This window comes from Bicyclus anynana, chromosome 16 (assembly GCF_947172395.1).
Source record: "Bicyclus anynana chromosome 16, ilBicAnyn1.1, whole genome shotgun sequence".
In the NCBI taxonomy this organism is placed as follows: domain Eukaryota; kingdom Metazoa; phylum Arthropoda; class Insecta; order Lepidoptera; family Nymphalidae; genus Bicyclus; species Bicyclus anynana.
The window spans coordinates 1,525,644-1,545,697 of record NC_069098.1 but is presented as its reverse complement, the minus strand read 5'-3'; the positions used below and the strand labels follow the sequence as shown (position 1 = coordinate 1,545,697).

Here is a 20,054-nt window from a genome sequence, read left to right as displayed (position 1 = left end):
GACCTTTCTGTGTGGTGTGGTGAGGAATATAAAATAAGTTATATTCCTCACCCACCACGCCAGTCAGCCTAAGCAGTGGCGTGCACTTCATAGATGCTTTGCCTACCCTAAGGATTCAATACAAACCTATGTTGGACCACAAAATACATAGTTGAACAAGGATTTTTCCAAAATTTACTTATAGTGCATACCATAGTTAAAAACCTTATGCTCACCTCTGAGTCTAAGCTAAGCAAACCACACTGGCGGAACGTGTCGGCGGACCTTGTAGTGAGTTATTAAAATAATAATAATGGAGAAGTATTTATAGGGCGATTGTTGAAGACAGCAATAACTTGGACACAGAATACCTATATTTAAACTTAAAATAATTCTATCTCGTAATATAGCTCAAAATTACATATTTAGGTATATTTAGCAAGATCCATTTATCCAAAGATGTCCAAATTATTTCTGCTATACAACGCAATTAAAGTTAGGTAGTTGTTTGAAACTTTTTAGATCGTCTTCATGATGGAACTCGATTGCTAAGTAAGCTTATCTTATTTATTTCGGTAGATTATACATTAAAAACGGGTGAAATATTTTGAGTCATGTGTTTTAACAGAAATCTCTTTTTTTTATTTGCTTATATGTAAAACTAGCGGACACCCGTCCGCGTGGAAATCAATGTAAACTTTCAAGCCCTATTTCACCACTTTAGAGTTTGAATTTGAAACATATTTGAATGCCATTAGGCATATTTCGTATTTTTTTATGATTTATGAACAAATTTTCAAAACTGTAACTCTAAAAATGAAGGACTTTCTATACAAACTTTCAACCCCTTTTTGACCCCCTTCTTATATTATTTTCGCAATAAAAATTATCCTATAACCTTCTCCGTATTATGGTTTTAAACCGTGCCAAGTTTCATTTGAATTCATTCAGTAGTTTCAGCGTGATGCCCGAATAACAAAAAAACACGGACAAACAGACAGACAGACAAAAAAATATTTTTAGCTTTAGATTATATAATGCCCCCCAAAAATGAATGTACAAAATATTATAAGTATACATTCTAGATGGCACTGGGGTCCGTTATGCCACGGTAACGTTTGGTGTTACAAATGGTTTAAGTAAAATCTCAAATTGCGAATAAAAAATACATATTCAGAAAAAAAGTTTTTTTTATGTTTGTTTCTGACTTGAACCTTTTTTTTACCTTCGTAAGTAACACGAAATGTCATTGTCGTTATGTTTAGAAAAAGCGATTTCACAAAAATCGTCCAGATGTTGTCTTATAACTTGGACCACACGAATTCCCGCTCCAGACCCACAGTCTATCGCAATTAATACGAATAACACTAAACTTTGTTGCGCCGCAATAAAGTCGATAATACAATGTAGCTAACGTACCTACTGTATCGTTTCCTGTGCAGTGTATATTTTGTTAATAAATTACCAAATTCTTCTTATCGTTGGGTTACATCCGGCCTGTTGTATCAGATGATTGCCACTTCGCAGTTCACAATGAATAGGTATTAACTGCGTCACTGGTTCGGTGGTTAGCCTATAGCAAGCGATCCTGGGTTCGAGTCCTAGGTCGGGGTATAAAGTACTGAGCTTTTCTTACTTTTAAGAAATTAAAGAAATAGCCTTAGCAGAGCCATGATAGTCCTGTGGATATGACCTCTGCCTCCGATTCCGGAGGGTGTGGGTTCGAATCCGGTCCGGGGCAAACACGTCCAACTTTTTAGTTGTGTGCATTTTGCATTTTAAGAAATTAAATATCACCTGTCTCAAACGGTGAAAGAAAACATCGTAAGGAAACCTGCCAATCCGCATTGGGCCAGCGTGGTGGACATTTGGCCTAACCCTCTCATTCAGAGAGAAGACTCGAGCTCAGCAGTGAGCCGAATATGGGTTGATAATGTACAAGTTATCCCTTGACTACAATCTCACCTGATGGTAATCAATCTAATATGGAAGCGGGATAACTTGTTAGGAGGTCGATGAAAATCCACACCCCTTTCGGTTTCTACACGACATTGTACTGGAACGCTACATCGCTTGGCGGTACCTATTTACCGGAAGGGTGTTAACTAGCCACGGCCGAAGTCTCCCACCATCCAGATCTGGACCAATTTAGAAAACTTCAATCGGCCCAGCCGGGAATCGAACCCTGGATCTCCGTATAAATCCGCCGCGCTTACCACTGCTCCGCGGAGGCCGTCAAAGAGTAACGATGTTAAATATGTTTTTGTACCTATAGGATTTTTTTATCAACTCAAATCATCACTCATCACTACTCACAGACCTTGAATTCGACAGCAACGAATATAGTGTCGTAGGTACCATAAGATGTCATGATTAAGTTTGTATTTAAAAACTCCAATATATCTGTTTCATGCTAGCATCACTTAGCTACCAGTAGTTGCATCTGGTCAATATTCCAAATGGACTTTCGCAGTGAATATAAAGTTAAATAATGTAGAACTACCATCAAGTAAATGCAGGTGCAATAAAACCGAGTGAAGCATTACACTCGCTCTTTGACTATTCTAAATGCCAGCATTTCTAAAAGAGAATTAAAAATTCAGATGAGAGGGATCGAAAGAATAATTATTACATTTGAATTAAGATTAAATTCGTAATTGCATACATTAATACGAATATCAGATTTAAAAGTGACTGTTACGTATTTTCCAAATAGTATTGCAGTGAAAATAAATGTATAAAGTAAGTTGAAGTAAATGTGCAATAAAAGCGAGTGAAACATAGCACGCGCTCTTTGACTATTCAAAAACTCCAGCGTCCCCGAAAGCGAATCAAAAATTCGGATGAGAGGATTTACCGAAAAGCAGATATCCCCAAAAAAAGCGAGTCCTTCGGCATTTCGCATTTCTCACAAAGAGATTCACTGAAAACGGGTTTCCATGAAAAGCAAAGCGCCACAACCGCGCCAAAATGCGAGACGGTTTAAAGGTATCGTTATTTTTTGCCAAGTATTAGACCACGCGGTCATTAGACATTTTACATTATTTTATTTTCTTTACAGGAACATGAAGCCGTAAGAATGAGTGATGTAGGGCAGCGCACTGTAGGCAATGTTTATTAGCTTCTTTAGAGATGTTATTTTGTTATATGTATGTGTATATAATAGACTTCCACTTAACATTAAGTCACTTGCTTGTTTCGTCAACTGTTATATAAGTACTTGAAAAAAGTTGGCTTTCACGGGACGACTGGCAGACGTGAAATTAAGTTTTATTTTTGCTCAACAAGCTAATAAAAGTTTCATAATCATCTAATTATTATTAATTAATTCAATAACTAGCGGACGTCTGTGACTTATTCCACGTAGATAACAATGTCATACTATACGTATAAACCTTTATACGAAATCTAATAATGAAAAAAGCATCCAAATCAATTGCGTTGCGTAAAAAAACTAAGCATACATACAGTGACAGTGGTTTTTATTTTATGTAAATACATTTACCTGTAGATCTTTTACATCATCGTGTCCTCCCTCTCCTCTTAGGCGTGTAAGTTGTCGGGTTTCAAAGGTATTAAGATTTACATTTTGTGAGTTAATTATTAAAGAGAGCTTAACCGTTGCGTTTTCCTCGCGCTAATCTTCCGGTATTACGACCGCCCGGAATGACAAATTCGACCACTCTTTTTATTATTCAACGATATGGAAGCACTTCATCATGATTTCACCTAATGTTATGTGACGAACGAAGAGGTCTGAGATGACAGCGCATTTGTCGTAAGTAGATTAATTACTATGATCTATATTGAGTGAGTAAAATAGCTAGCAGCGATAGCGCCTTTGAACTCTGTCCCAATATCATACAGTATAGGGCTCCTCCAAGGCACGCTACTGCTACGAGTCCAGCCCGCCACGATTATATGAGTGCTTGCATTATTTTACCCTTCATTTGGGCCCCCCCAACTAAGTTTGATACAGGTCACCCGACGCCACTGACTACACCCATTACACATATGTATTAGTACAGTCTGTTGTGTTGGAGTTCATCATATTTATAAAACAAGGGCACAATGATATAAATAGTACAGTAATATAAAAATACACTTGTACCCACAAGTTTATTCTACCCAATGGAGGGTGTGGGTTCGAATCCGGTCCGGCAGTTGTATGCATTTTAAGAAATTAAATATCACGTGTCTCAAATGGTGAAGGAAAACATCGTGAGGAAACCCGCGTACCAGAGAATTTTCTTAATTCTCTGCGTGTGTTAAGTCAGCCAATCCGCATTGGGCCAGCGTAGCGGACTATTGGCCTAATCCCTCACATTCTAAAAGGAGACTCGAGCTTAGCAGTGAGCCGAATATGGGTTGATAATGAGATGAGATTACATCGGAACGCTATTTTGCTTAATATTCGAAAACGAGAGGCAATTAAAACTTAAGCTCATTCAGATTATCATCATGATAAATAAGAAAAGAGTGTGTGCAATGAAATTAATTGAATTATTTATTTACATTTCAACACACCAGTACGGTATATTTTACGGTAGATTTTTAATTACTATCATAATGACGCAGCGCGGACGAATCATCCCGTGGACTTATTACATCATCGCGTCAACGATTCGTTATCATAATGGAATTCGATAGGCCATTAAAACCCCCAGCGATGACCCTTCTCCATTGGACGGCGAGAGCGCGATCTCGACGTTGAAGTATCGTTGAAGTTGAATGTTTATCGGGTTTTTAACCGACTTCGATGATGAGGTTATTGATTTCACATCTAGTTTAAATCTAATAAAATGATAAAAAAGTTATGAGAAACCTGGGTTATATTATACCCTATAACATCACTCTCTCCAGTAAAACTAATCTAACATTCATATCAAAATCCGTCAAATGGCTAAATTGTTGAGTTTGGATCACGCCGAAGAAGACCTCCACTTTTCAGTTGTGTGCATTTTAGGAAATTAAATATCACGTGTCACGAACGGTGAAGGAAAAACATCGTGAGGAAACCTGCATACTAGAGAATTTTCTTAATGCTCCGCGTGAAGTCTATCAATCCGCATTGGGCCAGCGTGATGGACTATTGGCCTAACCCCTCTCATTCTGAGAGGAGACTCGAATTCAGCAGTGAGCCGAATATGGGTTGATAATGATGAAATGATGATGAGTGGTCATCAATGCATATAACATTATTACCCTCAGCCCGCCAAGCTGCACTGGAGCACAATAGTGGGTCGAAGCTCCATACCCTCTCTCCTACAAGGAAGGTGGCCTGGCCTTTAGAGGGCAGTCCTCCTTCCAGTTAAAAATGATAATGAGGATTTATTGTACAACTGTTTTAATTGTTGTGTATAAAATAAAGAAACAACCAACCGTAATTTATTTTAACCATAGTAAAACAAAGTATTACTTGTCAGAGTCACAAGCCAGATAAGAGTCCCACAATCCGTTACACCGCACCCGTCAGCCCGAGGCGCACTTTAAATGTTGAATGGAAACATGCAGATAAAATAATTGAATAATTCATAAAACATGACGCCATTTGACGGAACATGTCGCTTCCAACATGGCGCCCGTTCCAACAATCTGCGCAAACCACGCTCTGATAGCTCCTATTAAGATTTAATATACAGACAAATAGTAAATAATGAACATGGTTCATGTATACCTACTATATAATACTAGTAGACGGCGCACGGTTTCACCCACATGGTTCCCGTCCTCATAGGAATTCGTAGGAATACTGAAATAAATTTTTGAATCGGACCAGTAGTTTCTGAGATTAGCACGTTCAAACAGCTTCATAATATTAGTATAGATTCTAAAGACGTAAAGTTTGTGGTATTGTAGGGGATAATCTCAGGATCTATTAAACTGATTTTGAAAAATATTTACTACTAGAAAGCCACGTTATTTGTGAGTTTGCTGGGCTATTTTTTTCCCCGTATTCTCACAGGAACGGGAACTACACGGGGCGATTGCTAGTAGTTTATAAATACACAGTGTATAAATAAAATGCCAGTGCTCGTCTGTCATTTCAAAATTACTGTGTTTTCTCGATAATATCTGTCCGGGTTAGTAAATAAAGATAGAAGAATTCATTCAGCAGCAAATAGGTTAAATTTAAAATAATTTTTATCCCGAAAAGTCCACGTTTCCCGCAGGATTTGCAAAAAAAAATATATATATCCATATGGAAAAGCAATAATTATACTTCGCAGTAGGTAAGTGCAAAGAAAAAGTCCTGCAATGATATTCCCTGAATAACAAATACTCGAGGCAAGTGGAATGCCGTTTTCCCCTGACGCCGTTGGTAGTGCTGTCACAACAGAAAAGTTCTGGGATCGATTCCCAGAACGGGTTCAGGGTCAGGTCTGGACTAGTGGCTTCTACGTACCTCTTGCCTGTAAGCTCGCTTCCATTGTCACTTAACATCAGGTAAGATAGCAGTCAAATGGCTAACTTGTTATAAAAAAAAATTACACCATTAACCTCACCTTTCAGAGCAGTACCTACACAACATTGCTGCGTGGTGGCAGAATTGAGCATGGAAGAGAAGAAGTACTACCTTAGAAGAGCTTTAGCTCAAAGAATGTATAGTCTCAAAACAATAAGTAGGTACATGTATTGCGTTAAAGTAACAATCTTTTTATCTAGGTTAAAACATCTCCACAATTATTACTATACAAATTGGATCGCCGAGGCGCATTTAAATTAAAAATGAGAGTACAAAACGTTTTTATTTTTACCACTTCTTCCAGTTTGTAGAGCTGAAATGTATTTACGCTTACTGCCACTGTTTTCTGCCATTCAATACCAGAAATATAAAAATGTGCTATCAACCTACATCAATAACTAAAGAATTAAATACTTTACTTTTGTTTTTCTTTTTTTTTTTAGAAAGAATATTGCCATATCTTTTAACTATGAACAATATTTCCTTTAGTCGTAAAAGACTGTTAGGAATAAGTATGACAATAATTCAGTGGACAGGGATCGAATATAAAAAGGTGACATTGACAGGTACCTATCCAAATCTCTGAGCGGCTGGACTTTAGTCACAGATTTCTGATGGTAGACTTTGGAGTTTGGACGTAGTTCGTTAGCACTTTACCGGAAAAGATGTAACGCAAAGCGCTTTAGCGTTTCGATATGATGACAATATCTTCATAAAGTCACTTCCGTCTGTACGGTTTACATAATTAGATAGAGTGATTCGAGATTTTAGTTAATTCGTACATGTAGTTTGACATTGTTTACCGCGACGACGAAGTCACTGCCTTTCGCTAGTTAAATGATAAAATTGTATCTCTTCCGAATAGATCCGGCACTATATTAGACCATGTAATGTATGTCATTATACTTTTATGTATAATCATTCATTTATTAAATACTAGCGAACGCCCGCAACTTCGACCGGCCTCTACAACTCTTTAATCCAGCCTTTACAGTAATATCGCTGTAAAATTGGAATAATTTTTCCCGTTTTCCCAAAATTTCCCTTCACTGCTCTGCTCTTATTGATCGTAGCGTCATGAAAAGTATACTTTAACCTGCCTAGGAGTATGAAGAATAATTGTACCAAGTTTAGGTAAAATCCGTCGAGTAGTTTTTGTTTCTATAACGAACATACAGACATTACTAATCACCCCGTGATAGATTTATCATAAGTATTTTTTTGTATAAGCAAGCGCTTAGCTGCAATCACGCCTGTATATATATATATATATATATATATATATATTTTATTTCTGTTGCCGCGCCGTTCCAATTGGACATCTCTTCTGTCCGTATTATTACAAAATTTTAACTGTACGGTATAATAATATAATCGAAATTATCTAATCTAACTTATCTAATAATAATCTGTATATATTATATAATCGAAATTTCAATCAAAATCATTACAAAAACTATACAGTTAAAACTGACGGACACTACACACGACCGATTTAACTCAAAAGTTCCACTGTTCAGTAAAATCTGCATGTCTGTAGCGTGCGGTAAGATGTTAAGAAATTATATCGCGGATCAGAGCTAACTTCTTTCATTTTATCCTACGTACTCGTGTTTTTGCATTTTCCTAAACCAAAGGTTGTCTGAGAGAAATCGCTACGTATCGTTAAGGCCGCCTTTTGTATCCTTCTTGTGTGCTATATTCTTGCTTGTGTTCTTTCTTATGTTGTGATGTACAAATAAAGTACAAATAAATAAATAACCTCCAATAAAAGAAATAGATAACATGTGACTAACCGCTTGTATGAAGAAGTCTTGATGCAGAACGCTGACGATGCCGAAGTTGGTGAACTTGAAGACCCGGTCCATGATCCACATCAGGTTGGACAGCACGCCGGGCCGCGGGTTCCATGCCGCCATGAGCACGGGCACGTCGGCCGTGCTCTGGTGGTTGGCGAGCACGAGCGTGCGCCGGTTGCTGCACGCCGCTGGCTCGTCGCCGGTCTCCACAACTGGGGACAAGGAGGCATAGTTAAATATAATAGTCTAAGAGCCGGCATTAGAAATATATAGCCTCATCTGTTATTTGTAGCCCCCAGTCACACGAGAGTTTTTTTTTAATGGACGTTAAAAATGCGTTTAAGTACAACAAATGCATTTCCAAATATATGTTCACACGACAACGTTTTTAAAACACGACTCCCGTGCAAATGAGGGCTTAGTGATACGAAATAAGTGTTAGATTATCAGTGACACATTGCATATAGGTTGCCTTGTTAAATTGCGGCTAGACACATTTTTCATAGAAACCCTAGGAAACGTGAGCTAGGCCAAAGGCTAGGTACACTTAAATTAAGCATAAAATAAGCTTTCATTTGACATATTAGACGACTAAATAACTAATGAGGGTATATTAATAACATTACACAACTGTTTATATCTGTCAACCCCACCAAGTTTGCCTGTTTGAAAACCGGTAACCTTTATGTTTTGAATTCTGTGACTAATATTAGTATGAATATTCAACTATTGCTGACAGTCTCAATGCCAGTATAAGAACCGCTGCTCGATGAATTATGTTGTGCAGATAAGTAAATAGCTTTTGATAATTGGTCAGTCAAGGGCATTGCTTCAACTAAACCAGACAGTTCGAAAGTTCGCAAATGCGTGAACTCCGATCCACTTTTAGATAAAGATCACAATTTCCTTAATAACCTTTTTCATTACACCCATGTTAGCATACTCATTTGTTATTCTGGTGATTGGCCGATATTCGCATGATATATCGCTCAGCGTGAGGAATCGCACATGAATTGCCTCTCTCGCGCTTAATGGCTTTTGAATTGGGTTTATTTACTTGCATGAACATTCTGTACTATTTCTTTATTCATATATTTTATATACATTTTGATAACCTCTCTGACGCAATTTGTAATACCTTACTTTGATTTTATTACACCTAATCTGTATGTGTAGGTATTTGTCCTATAAAAAAATAAGAGCCACTTTGTAGCGCCCAATCTACTCTCAGTTTTGCGTATATTTGATGAAAAATAAATCTGAAGACAACTATTTTTTTTTTCTCTTTATTTGGTCTACCAACAGACATACAAATAATACAACTATTAAACATAAATGCAAGAAGCAGAAAGATAAAATCATAATAATAGTTTAGAAAGATATTTTTTATATAATTAAAAGAACTTGGAAGAACACAAAAAAGCCATGTGTTACATTATCGGAGCTTAAAACCAATCAGTTTTGAGGTTTCGATGTATTTGTATGATATCGTTCAGTGTATCGAATCGTATAAGAATTCTATAGCCCATATCTCCTCGTGCTAAATGGGATTCCAATTGGATTTATTGACTTGTGTACGCATTGCTTTGAGATTCCAATATTGAGGGTGCTAAACCAGAATATTGGGTTCAGTCTACTCTAATATCACCATTACTCGGAAGATGCCTCATTAGTGTGTTGCGTTGCAACGTTGCGTCGGATCAACGCATCGTTTACTACTGCGTTGCGACGAAGCACGACACGACACGACGCAATAATGAGGCATTGTATATATTGTAATAGTTGTATCATTTCCAGTCACAGCCAGTAATTTTCAGTAGTAAGGTAGGTAGATACGAGTAGAAGATATAATAAACGACTTTAAAACCCACGACACACACACACATGTATATATTTTAAGCATGCATGTATGTTTGCAAGACCGCGTGTATGTTTGCAAGTCCACGATTATCTCAAAAACGACTGTATAAGTCAAAAAAAAACATTTTGGGGTGGATGTCGGACCCTGTGACTCGAGGAACCCGATGTCGGTCACCATCATTAACATCATATTGTTAAAGAATTCAACATCATCACTTTTTTCTACCATTCATATTAATATGGTGGTGCAGCGTGGTGGAACGGTCTTCAAATAGGATTGGTCCTGTAAGTAGAAAATCCAAAGTAGAAACGACGTTCACCCATCTATTTAATTAATGAAGTATATAAACTTGGATTACTGGATAATATCTACCAGTAAGAACCGGATGACATTTGTTACTTAGAATGTTAAATTCGAATATGTCAAGTCAAAGATAGTGAATTAGCCTGCTGGTCAAACCATCATTAATGATATGATTATTATGTTAATAACGGTTAATAATAGTTTGGCTAGATTTATAAACAGGCAACCAACTTGCAATGTATTTTTAACTTACTAAATTTGATATGCAACACTTCATCCATTAAACAGATGGGTGAAGGTCGTTTCTAATTCGGATCTTAGACTATGCAGTGCACCGAAATAGGCTGATAATTATTACTATTTGGTTATATCTAATTCATCTTCTAATAACATCGCATCTGCAGAAACTTGTAAGAGTATCCATCCGATCCGTACGTTTCTTGTCACGTTCGCCAAACATCGTCGCATATAAACTGTGTCGGTAAATAAATATTTCGCCGGGCGGCGTATTTGCGCGCTGTGCAAACCCCCCTCGGGTCCGCCACTCGGACCGTTTTAGTGTTACGACGCCGTGTGCATTTAAATGGACCTACATAATATATGCTCTACGTATCTATGAGGGCCAACACACATATGCCTTGCTACACTGCAAGTCGCATAGCAATCTTAAGGACTAAGAGTACCTACCTTCCCTGACGTCCCTTCTATATAAGTACTTGTCATCATCAACCCATATTCGGTTCACTGCTGAGCTCGAGTCTCCTCTCAGAATGAGAGGGGTGCGGCCAATAGTCCACCACGCTGGCCCAATGCGGATTGGCAGACTTCACACACGCAGAGAATTAAAATAATAATCTGGTATGCAGGTTTCCTCACGATGTTTTTGCTTCACCGATTGAGACACGTGATATTTAATTTCTTAAAATGCACACAACTGAAAAGTTGGAGGTGCATGCCCCGGACCGGATTCGAACTCACACCCTCCGGAATCGGAGGCAGAGGTCATATCCACTGGGCTATCACGGCTCTTATAAGTACTTAGTTTATACTAATATTATAAAGCTGTAGAGTTTGATTGTTTGGATGAACGTACTTTTCTCAGAAACTTGATTGACCACAACGATGGTATTGACACGAGCTTACCGTCAAAGTAGAAGTTCCATAGTTTGAGCGCTAAAAAGGCACAACCCTCTAACCACTTCAGACCTTGAATAATGCTGAGCTAAAATATGATACGTAATTTAAAAAGCAATACCGAAGTAAAGAAGCTGAGTTTTTGAATACACAAAATGGGGTGAAAAAACCCATCACGATTTCAATGAAACGGGCAAAAGAGAAAAAATCACATCATTACCATCACAAAACAAGCCCATGCATTTCATTCTACTTAAAATAAATAATGGAATAGTATTAAGATTCAAATCACCGCCGATCTGAGTAAGTACCTCCCCCTCATCTGCCTAAATAAATAATTTCCCTCCATCACTAGCAACGAAAAACGAACACCGAGATGATTAACATTTTTATGAAATCGTTACGGAGTGTCGCAGTTTAATGCCCTCCATCTACTAGAGCTGGGCGGAATGGCTGACTATGTGATAAAGAATGAAAGATATGCAAGATGGCGTCTTTGAGCTAGCATCATTATTACCTAACATGTATTTAAACAGGGCAAGCGTCCTTTCATATACAAGAGGAAAGAAAGAAAGCAGCACACCACAATGCCTTAGCATTATTGTAGTATCTGATGCCTAAATAAGGGCAAGGCAAGACCAAAAACTGAAGTAGTAGAAGCATCAAACACCACACTACGAGTATCATGTTCGGCACAACCTTGAAAAGGTACCAGCTTAGTATTGTGCTGCACGAACCAGCAAATGATGGAGCATAAAGCCCTGATTTTCAGCTGGAAATATGAAGTTTAGACTGTTGATGTTATGATAGACTGATCTACTGACTGATTGCCTATTTGTCTAGTTTAACTTATTCTAGGGATTCGTGGCCTGGGTTGCCTTATGAAATATTGAGCTATTCTTTCATCTTGGATTTTTGACGTGACAACGTCTTATAATTCGATGAAGCCGGCTGCACACACAAAAAAAAGGTGGCGTCATGCGTCGTACCTCTCTCTAGAGTTGCCAACTTTTTTTACAAGAAATAAAGTATATTCTGGTCTATGAAGATTATTAAACAGTATTTTAGAAAAACGAATATTTTCTTTTGAAAAAAATGCAACCATTCCATCAGTATTTTTTATGACGTTGACACGTTCAACTATCGTCAGTAAACCGACTTTACAACCGATTTTTTTTAAATACAATTTCTCAGCCCGGAACTGGAAGATGCAACAATATACGATGGCAGAATCCAGTTAGTAAATGTACTAACACTTCAATTTATTATTTGTCTAGTTTGTTTATTTGACACGACTATGTAGAATGTAGATAGTACCTACACTTTCACACAGAAACAGGTTTTAATATCTTTCTCTTTGTAAATCAGAGCCTGCCTCCAGTCGCGTCCCGTAATTACAAAGACGACAGACCTGGGCGCGCGGAGACAAAAGATTATTAAAAATCTTACAAAATTAAAAATTTTTCAGTACTCGTGTCAAGTGATTGAGCAGAAAGTCTTTTGAAATATTTTAATCTTGTAATTTGTCTTCTGCCAGCATACTATTATTTTTATAGATTTCGATTCTACTTGTCACTAATAACATAAGCTGACGATTCAAAAGTGCTTACTTAATTTGATTTAAAACACTTTTCATCCATTAAACAGATGGGTGAAGGTCGTTTCTAACACTGATCTTGAACTATAAATATTTACGGGACTCGGGCATCTACCCCCAACTTTTTAGATAGGTGCAATTTAAGAAATTAAAGATCACGTGTCTCAAACGGTGAAGGAAAAACATCGTGAGGAAACCTGCATACCAGAGAATTTTCTTAATTCTGTACTTGTGTGAAGTCAACAAAAGCGAACTTGGATTGTCATGATAATTTACTAAATATTAAATTGGATATTTTTTACTAAAGATACCAACTTGGAATAGGCCAATAAGCCTTGGAAACGACTTGGGGAAACTTTTTGTCAAATCAAACTTATTCGTCAAATAAATTGATAGTTTGCGTAATTGTTTCAGGGGTTTGTTAAACATTGCATAGATTTAAGTTATTATGATAAATCCCACTTTAATTATTATGATTTATTTTATTCATATTCTGTTTTTACTGTGGGTGTAAAATGTTACAGGTCAATAAAAAGCTCGATGCTAATGAGAGATATCGTAACATAACATTAACTTTAGTTTAAGTAAATTGTCATTACGGCGACTATTATTGTATGACCAAGTGCCTTCTGCATCCAAGGCCGTGGGTTCAATACCCACAAGTGTATAATATAATAAAACCCACAAAATGCCACCTTTATTGTCGTAAACTAGAGTCTTTAGTCTATATTATATAATATTTTTTTAATTTTCCTGTCATCCGCGAAAAGCCGACGAACCCATGCGACAAAGTCACCCAGGTTCGACAAAATACTCTCTACGTACGTTTCACCCCGAAACCGGAGCATCCTCAGGAGACGTTGACTCTACAACGTGCAATTGCAAAGTACGTAGAGAGTATCTTGTCGGACCTGGGTGTCGTTGTCGCATGGGTTCGTCGGCTTTTCGCGGACGATAGCAAAATAAATAACTTATTATATATTCATGATGAACTTCCGCTAAGTAACGCATGCCTCTATCCAATCCTTAGTCTACATTTTCTACTCCATTTTATATATGTACGACAACGACATATATTGTACCTATGGATCCATTGACTCGATGATCACTGTTAATGACTCGGCTCATGGAATTCTTCTCAAATAGATGCTCTCCGCTTAGCGTTGGAAACAACTATTGTGTGTCGTTTTTATGACACGAAAATGCATTAAATTATATGTCGCTTTGTTGACAGCCATCCTCTCATTTGGCTGACACTCTTTCGCACGTCTCAATGTATTATATGTAGTGAATGATATACAGTGAACATATAATATGTCGTTGCTGTATAGCCTATCAAAAGTCAAAGTCATAGTCAAAATTCATTTATTTTAATTAGGCTTAGTTTACAAGCACTTTTGAAAGGTCAATGTTATGTCATAATTTAATTTAATTTAATGGTGGTAATAATAGTCGAAAACTTAAAACTAAAGTTACGAGGGTTCCAAACGCACCTTGGTCCGAGAAGAGCCCACAACAAACTCAGCCAAGGTTTTTTTTTGTTTATTACCATTTTACAAACTTATTTAAAACTAAGCACACAGCCGTATATATATCGTTTCAATGCCCTTTTCATTCCCTTTGGTCTGATCTAATACTGCCGTCCGCAACTCTAATCCTCCTGACACCGGCGCGAGGTTCCGGATTACAAAATTTTAAATAAATAAATTCCACGAAATCCGGTGTGAAACCAGAGACGATGAGACTGTGAATTTTAATAGAAACAAAATTAGCAGCGGAAACCTTATCCAAGTTTTTCTTAAGGACGCTGTAAACATGCGACTTTGGTAAGACAAATTTAAGTTTTAAATAAATATAAAACCTATAATAACCTGTGATATGACCTCTGCCTCCGATTCCGGAGGGTGTGGGTTCGAATCCGGCCCGGGCCATGCACCTCCAACTTTTCAGTTGTAAATTTAAATATAAGTTTAAATATCACGTGTCTCAAACGACAAAGGAAAAACATCGTGAAACCTGCATATCACAGAAATTTTCTTAATTCTCTGCGTGTGTGAAGTCCGCCAATCCGCATTGGGTCAGCGTGGTGGACTAAGGCCTAACCTCGTGGTGGACTAAGGATCGAGCTCAGCAGTAAACCGAATATGGGTTGATAATGATGATGAAATAAAGTTTATATTATTTAAGAATAGATTTTAACAGTAATACTACAGCCCGCCAACCCTCATTAAAGCAGCGTGGTGGGTCTAAGGTCCATATCCCCTCCCCTATAAGCCGAGGCTGAAAATGATGACAACAGCCGCAAATGGAGAGTAAAATTAAATGTTGGAGCGTCTTACATTAAAAGATGTTATATATGTAAGTGCTCATACGTACGTATACGATTTGTCTTTTACTTTTATCAGATAAAATTAATACTAATTACAAAAGAAGGTTTGTATGTAAGTAGGTAGATTTTTTTTGTGTCTGCGAATTTCTTAGTAGGTAATACAGGGAAGCGTGAGACACCTAAGCCAGATTACCAGGAAAACGGTTACTTAGTAACCATCCGTAGACGTATTCTGTTACAGACGCTCATACATGTATGTACAAACGCCAGTACACCATCCCATCTTCTTAAAATACATCTTACTAGCCCCGCGGTTTCACCCGCGTAGTTCTCGTTCCCGTGAGAATACGGAGATAAAATATAGCTTATGACATTCACAAATAACGTGGCTTTCTAGTGGTAGAAGAATTTTTAAAATCGATTTAGTAGATCGAGATATTATACCATCATGCAATATTACACACTTTACTGCTTGTAATATTACTACAGATATCTTTAACTATATTTTGATTTTTTTTTAAATATATTTGTGTTCCGCCGTGTCTGATATCTGCTGACGTCTTTAAATCCAAGAGAAATGCAACCTTTAATTACTTAAGTAAACTCCTTTGAGATACTTAATTACAGTATCGTATCAACTTCTGTAATTTGTTACTAAAAGATGAAATTAATCCTAAAGAGGAAGGAGTCTTGTTTTGTTTGTAATTAAAGTGTTTTGATACTTCTCTGTTTAAAATGCGAAGTAGGTATTTAATTATAATCCTTGGGGTGTTACGCCCGTCTCTTCTTCTTCTGCCTTCGGCTCCTACCAGGCTCTAAGCCCCTGGGGACTCCGCTGAGGTTCCATTATCCTACTATTAATATTCCACGGCTGGGCCTATTATTCATTTATCTCTCATTAGAAACATAACTTAGAGGCTGTCGCAGACCTAACGAAGCACAATGAAGCGAATTTTCATCACCTGTGAAAGAGTTGGTAGCGTCAATAGTTAATTTGACCGCTTTATAGAAACCGGTAAATGCAAAAATGGTCAATTGTATGCATGAAATATAAACTACCTCATCATTATCAACTGATAGACGTCCACGGTTGGGTATAGGGCTCTTGTATGGATATGCAAACATCATGGTTTAAAGACGATCGATGCCGACAGCATCCAGCGACTCCCTGCAACCCAGTTGATGTCGTCAGTCCATCAAGTGAGAGGTCGACCAACATTGCACTTTTCGATGCGGGGTCGCACTTTGGGACCCCAATGGGCTCGGCATCGGCTCTTCAAACTATGTGCCCTGCCCATAGCCACATCAACTTAACGACTATGTCGGTGACATTGACTTTGATGACCTACAGCTGGCCTATTCACTATTTTGTCTTTATTATCTATTAATTTATTTTTTATTAATTATCTATTATTTATTACCTATTAACATAAACAACAAATCAATTGACAAAATGTCATCTACATACTATATGATATACACCAGTAAGCACCGGATGACATTTGTATTTTGTATCGTAGTATGTAGACGACATTTTGTCTATTAATAGGTTCATATTAATAGGTTGATAATAAATACCAAAATCCGTGATAGCCCAGTGGATATGACCTCTGCCTCCGATTTCGGAGGGCGAATTTTTCAGTTGTGACGGTGAAGAAAAACCTTCACACCCAGAGAATTTTCTTAATTATCCGCGTGTGTGAAGTTTGCCAATCCGCATTGGGCCAGCGTAGTGGACTATTGGCCTAACCCCTCTCATTCTGAAAGGAGACTCGAGCTCAGCAGTGAGCCGAATATGGGTTGATAATGATGAATAAAAAGCAAAATAGGAAATACTTGGCCGCTAAAATAAGACACCTATTGCAGCTGAAATAGAGACAGTAGTTTAATTTTGTGGTACACTTTTTAAAATATAAATGATATAAAGAAGAAACAAGTATGTTCTAAAGAGGTCAAGGTCAGGCTCACTATCAAACAAACACATTCATAATAACATTAAGGATAATACAATTCCGATGGCGACCAAAACACGTAAACAACATCAATGGAGACAAACTACAGGCGAGTGACAATAAATTAGATCAATAAGTTCAAGGGCGGAGTCACGCTGTGATAACAGAACTACACCGCGGGGCGAAGCTATCAGATTCTAAGCTCCCATTCGCACGAGAGTTTTTTTAACGGACGTTAAAAAAGCGTTCAAATATAGTATGAAGTTAAATAGAGGTCTATTTCTAACGCTCAAAATTGAAAATGCAACACTGCTCGATAAAAGCCACGTGTCTTAAACCGTTGTGAGCCATTTAAAAAATCTTTTATTCCTCTGTCGCGCGGAGCATGACACTGTGCTCGCCTACTGCCCTTAGTTTACTTTATATTTTTTTACATGTCACGTAACGGATACGATGGGCGACCGGTCGTCCATTTAGGAGTCAAGTGGTTAAAAACGCTGTCGTGTGAACATATATTTGGGAATGTATTTGTTGTATTTGAAAGCTTTTTTAACGACTAATAGTAGGAGCAATTTTGTAGAAGTAACCGGGGTACCTGCGATTATTACTTTCGAAGCTAAAGGGATTGAAAGGGTAAATTTTGGGGCGATGCCGAGTCGCTGAAAAACGCTCCATAATTTTTTTTGACCGCTCATACAAATCTAACGATCATTATGGATCTACGACGACATTAAATCGTACCATTTTGTATGGGACGTTTTTCAGGGATCCGTGGCAGCGCCGCAAATCTGACCCTTTAAATCCCTGTAGCTCCGAAAGTAATGATCGCAGATACCCCGTTACTTTTACAAAATTGCTTTACTATTAGCGTACTCTTAATTTATATACAATTTAAAAAATTGTCATCATCCCACTTGAGAAGTAACAGGTTATAAAAATACACCGTCAAAGGTATCAAACCTGAATGTTATTACAATCAAAGTCACGTTTACATGAACAACAATAAACTAAATCAGTAATACTTCAGAAAGAAGCCATGCTGTGAATCAGGACGTCGCAGCAGGGATTCTTTCAATGTCGATTGACTCTAATTCCCTTTAGTAGCAGATAAAATCAAGTTATCGACGACCTTGGTAACAAACTGGATTTTCAAATAAATATCTTTTCTGCTATTGAAAGAGTTTTGACTTTTGTTTGTGAAGACGATAGTTAAAAAAAAATGCTTTATCATTTACCTAAACTATAATTGTTAAATTGTTTTAAATACCAAAAATTGTGTTTTCAAGTTTATGACAGTTACATCCAAATATCAGACTTCCTGGAATAGATTGATAATACATATACATAACTGTAGGGAGCCTTGTATGCTAAATTTGCAGTTACTAACGTCATTGTAATCGATTATATTGATGACGAAGTTATGGGATAACGAACATTAAAAAAAAAATACATACGCGCCATTTTTTAAGTCGGTTAAAACAGATGCTCTGTTCCATTGAAAAAGACAGTCCATCTTCTGAATGCAATGTCTGAAGTCACTTTACGTTTATTTCTCTTTCAGACATGCAAGGCGAAGATTAACGTGGCCATATATTTTCATTTCGAGGCAACTTTGGTTAAGATAAAGTACCGTCTTGAGGCGACCGGCACGGCAATGAAGTGGATCAATACAGTTCAAGCGCTACTTGCTTTCAACAATTGTGTTACGAATCATTCCTTGAATTCACACCAGTTTTCCTTACAAATATCAAAAAAATATGGATCTGCGGTCTCAATTACAAATTCACTTAGTATTATAGGACTCAAAAGGTGATTACAAAATATAAGAAAACTAATGTCGAACAAAGGTTATGATTCACAACACTTGTCAGGACAACTTAATTAACAAATCAAACTGTAACCAAAATAAGACCCTAGAATGGCAGAGAATGACCTTGAGTGGAGTCACGTACTTGTGAACGATCTGTGTAGGGTTAAAGGCACCTTTGACTGTATACAAACACTCGCCTTTTCTACTCAAGTCACTCTCCCCGCCTATCCCAAGTAACCCATAAAGAATTACACAACAAGAGATGTGGACGGCTCGAACGCCACGAGCACACTGAAGCCAACACGAGATCGAGCGACGTCATATCCGTCACAGACTACTATTTACAACACTAAACGGCGATAACATTAGTATGTTTTTAGACAACCTACTCACACAGTATAAATAAATAAGTAGGTATATAAATTTTTGACATACAGATCTTCTTCTTCTTCTTCTTCTTTTCCTGGGCCTTTTCCGCACTCGGCCACTAAGGTTTGGCCGTCTTCGTACACAGATATTTAATTAAAAAAAATTAATAACAATGACTTAGAACGACAGTTTAATGTACAAAACGAGGTGTAATCCTATCTTGGTGTTTATTATCAACCTATTAAAATAAACAACAAACCAACTGACAAATTGTCATCTACATAATATGTTATAAAATATAAAAGTCATCCGGTGCTTACTAGTGTAGAAGAGAGTTGATTTGTTGTTATAGTAAATAGGCTGTTAATGAGGAGATTTTCGGAAAAAGACCTTTCTCCTCACACCAATTTCAGTTTCAGAGTCCACAAGCATCCTCTAGTATATTATGAAATTAC

At 37.4% G+C, this 20,054-nt stretch overlaps 1 protein-coding gene across 1 annotated transcript in view; it reads right to left on the bottom strand.

Annotated features, from left to right (window-relative positions):
- LOC128198867 (acyl-CoA:lysophosphatidylglycerol acyltransferase 1-like) overlaps window positions 1–20,054 on the bottom strand; it is a 188,188-nt gene that overhangs the window by 9,496 nt on the left and 158,638 nt on the right. Inside the window, exon 3 of the mRNA XM_052886305.1 lies at window positions 8,242–8,456. Within this exon, the coding sequence (XP_052742265.1) occupies window positions 8,242–8,456 (215 nt within the window). The remainder of the gene's footprint in view (window positions 1–8,241; window positions 8,457–20,054) is intronic.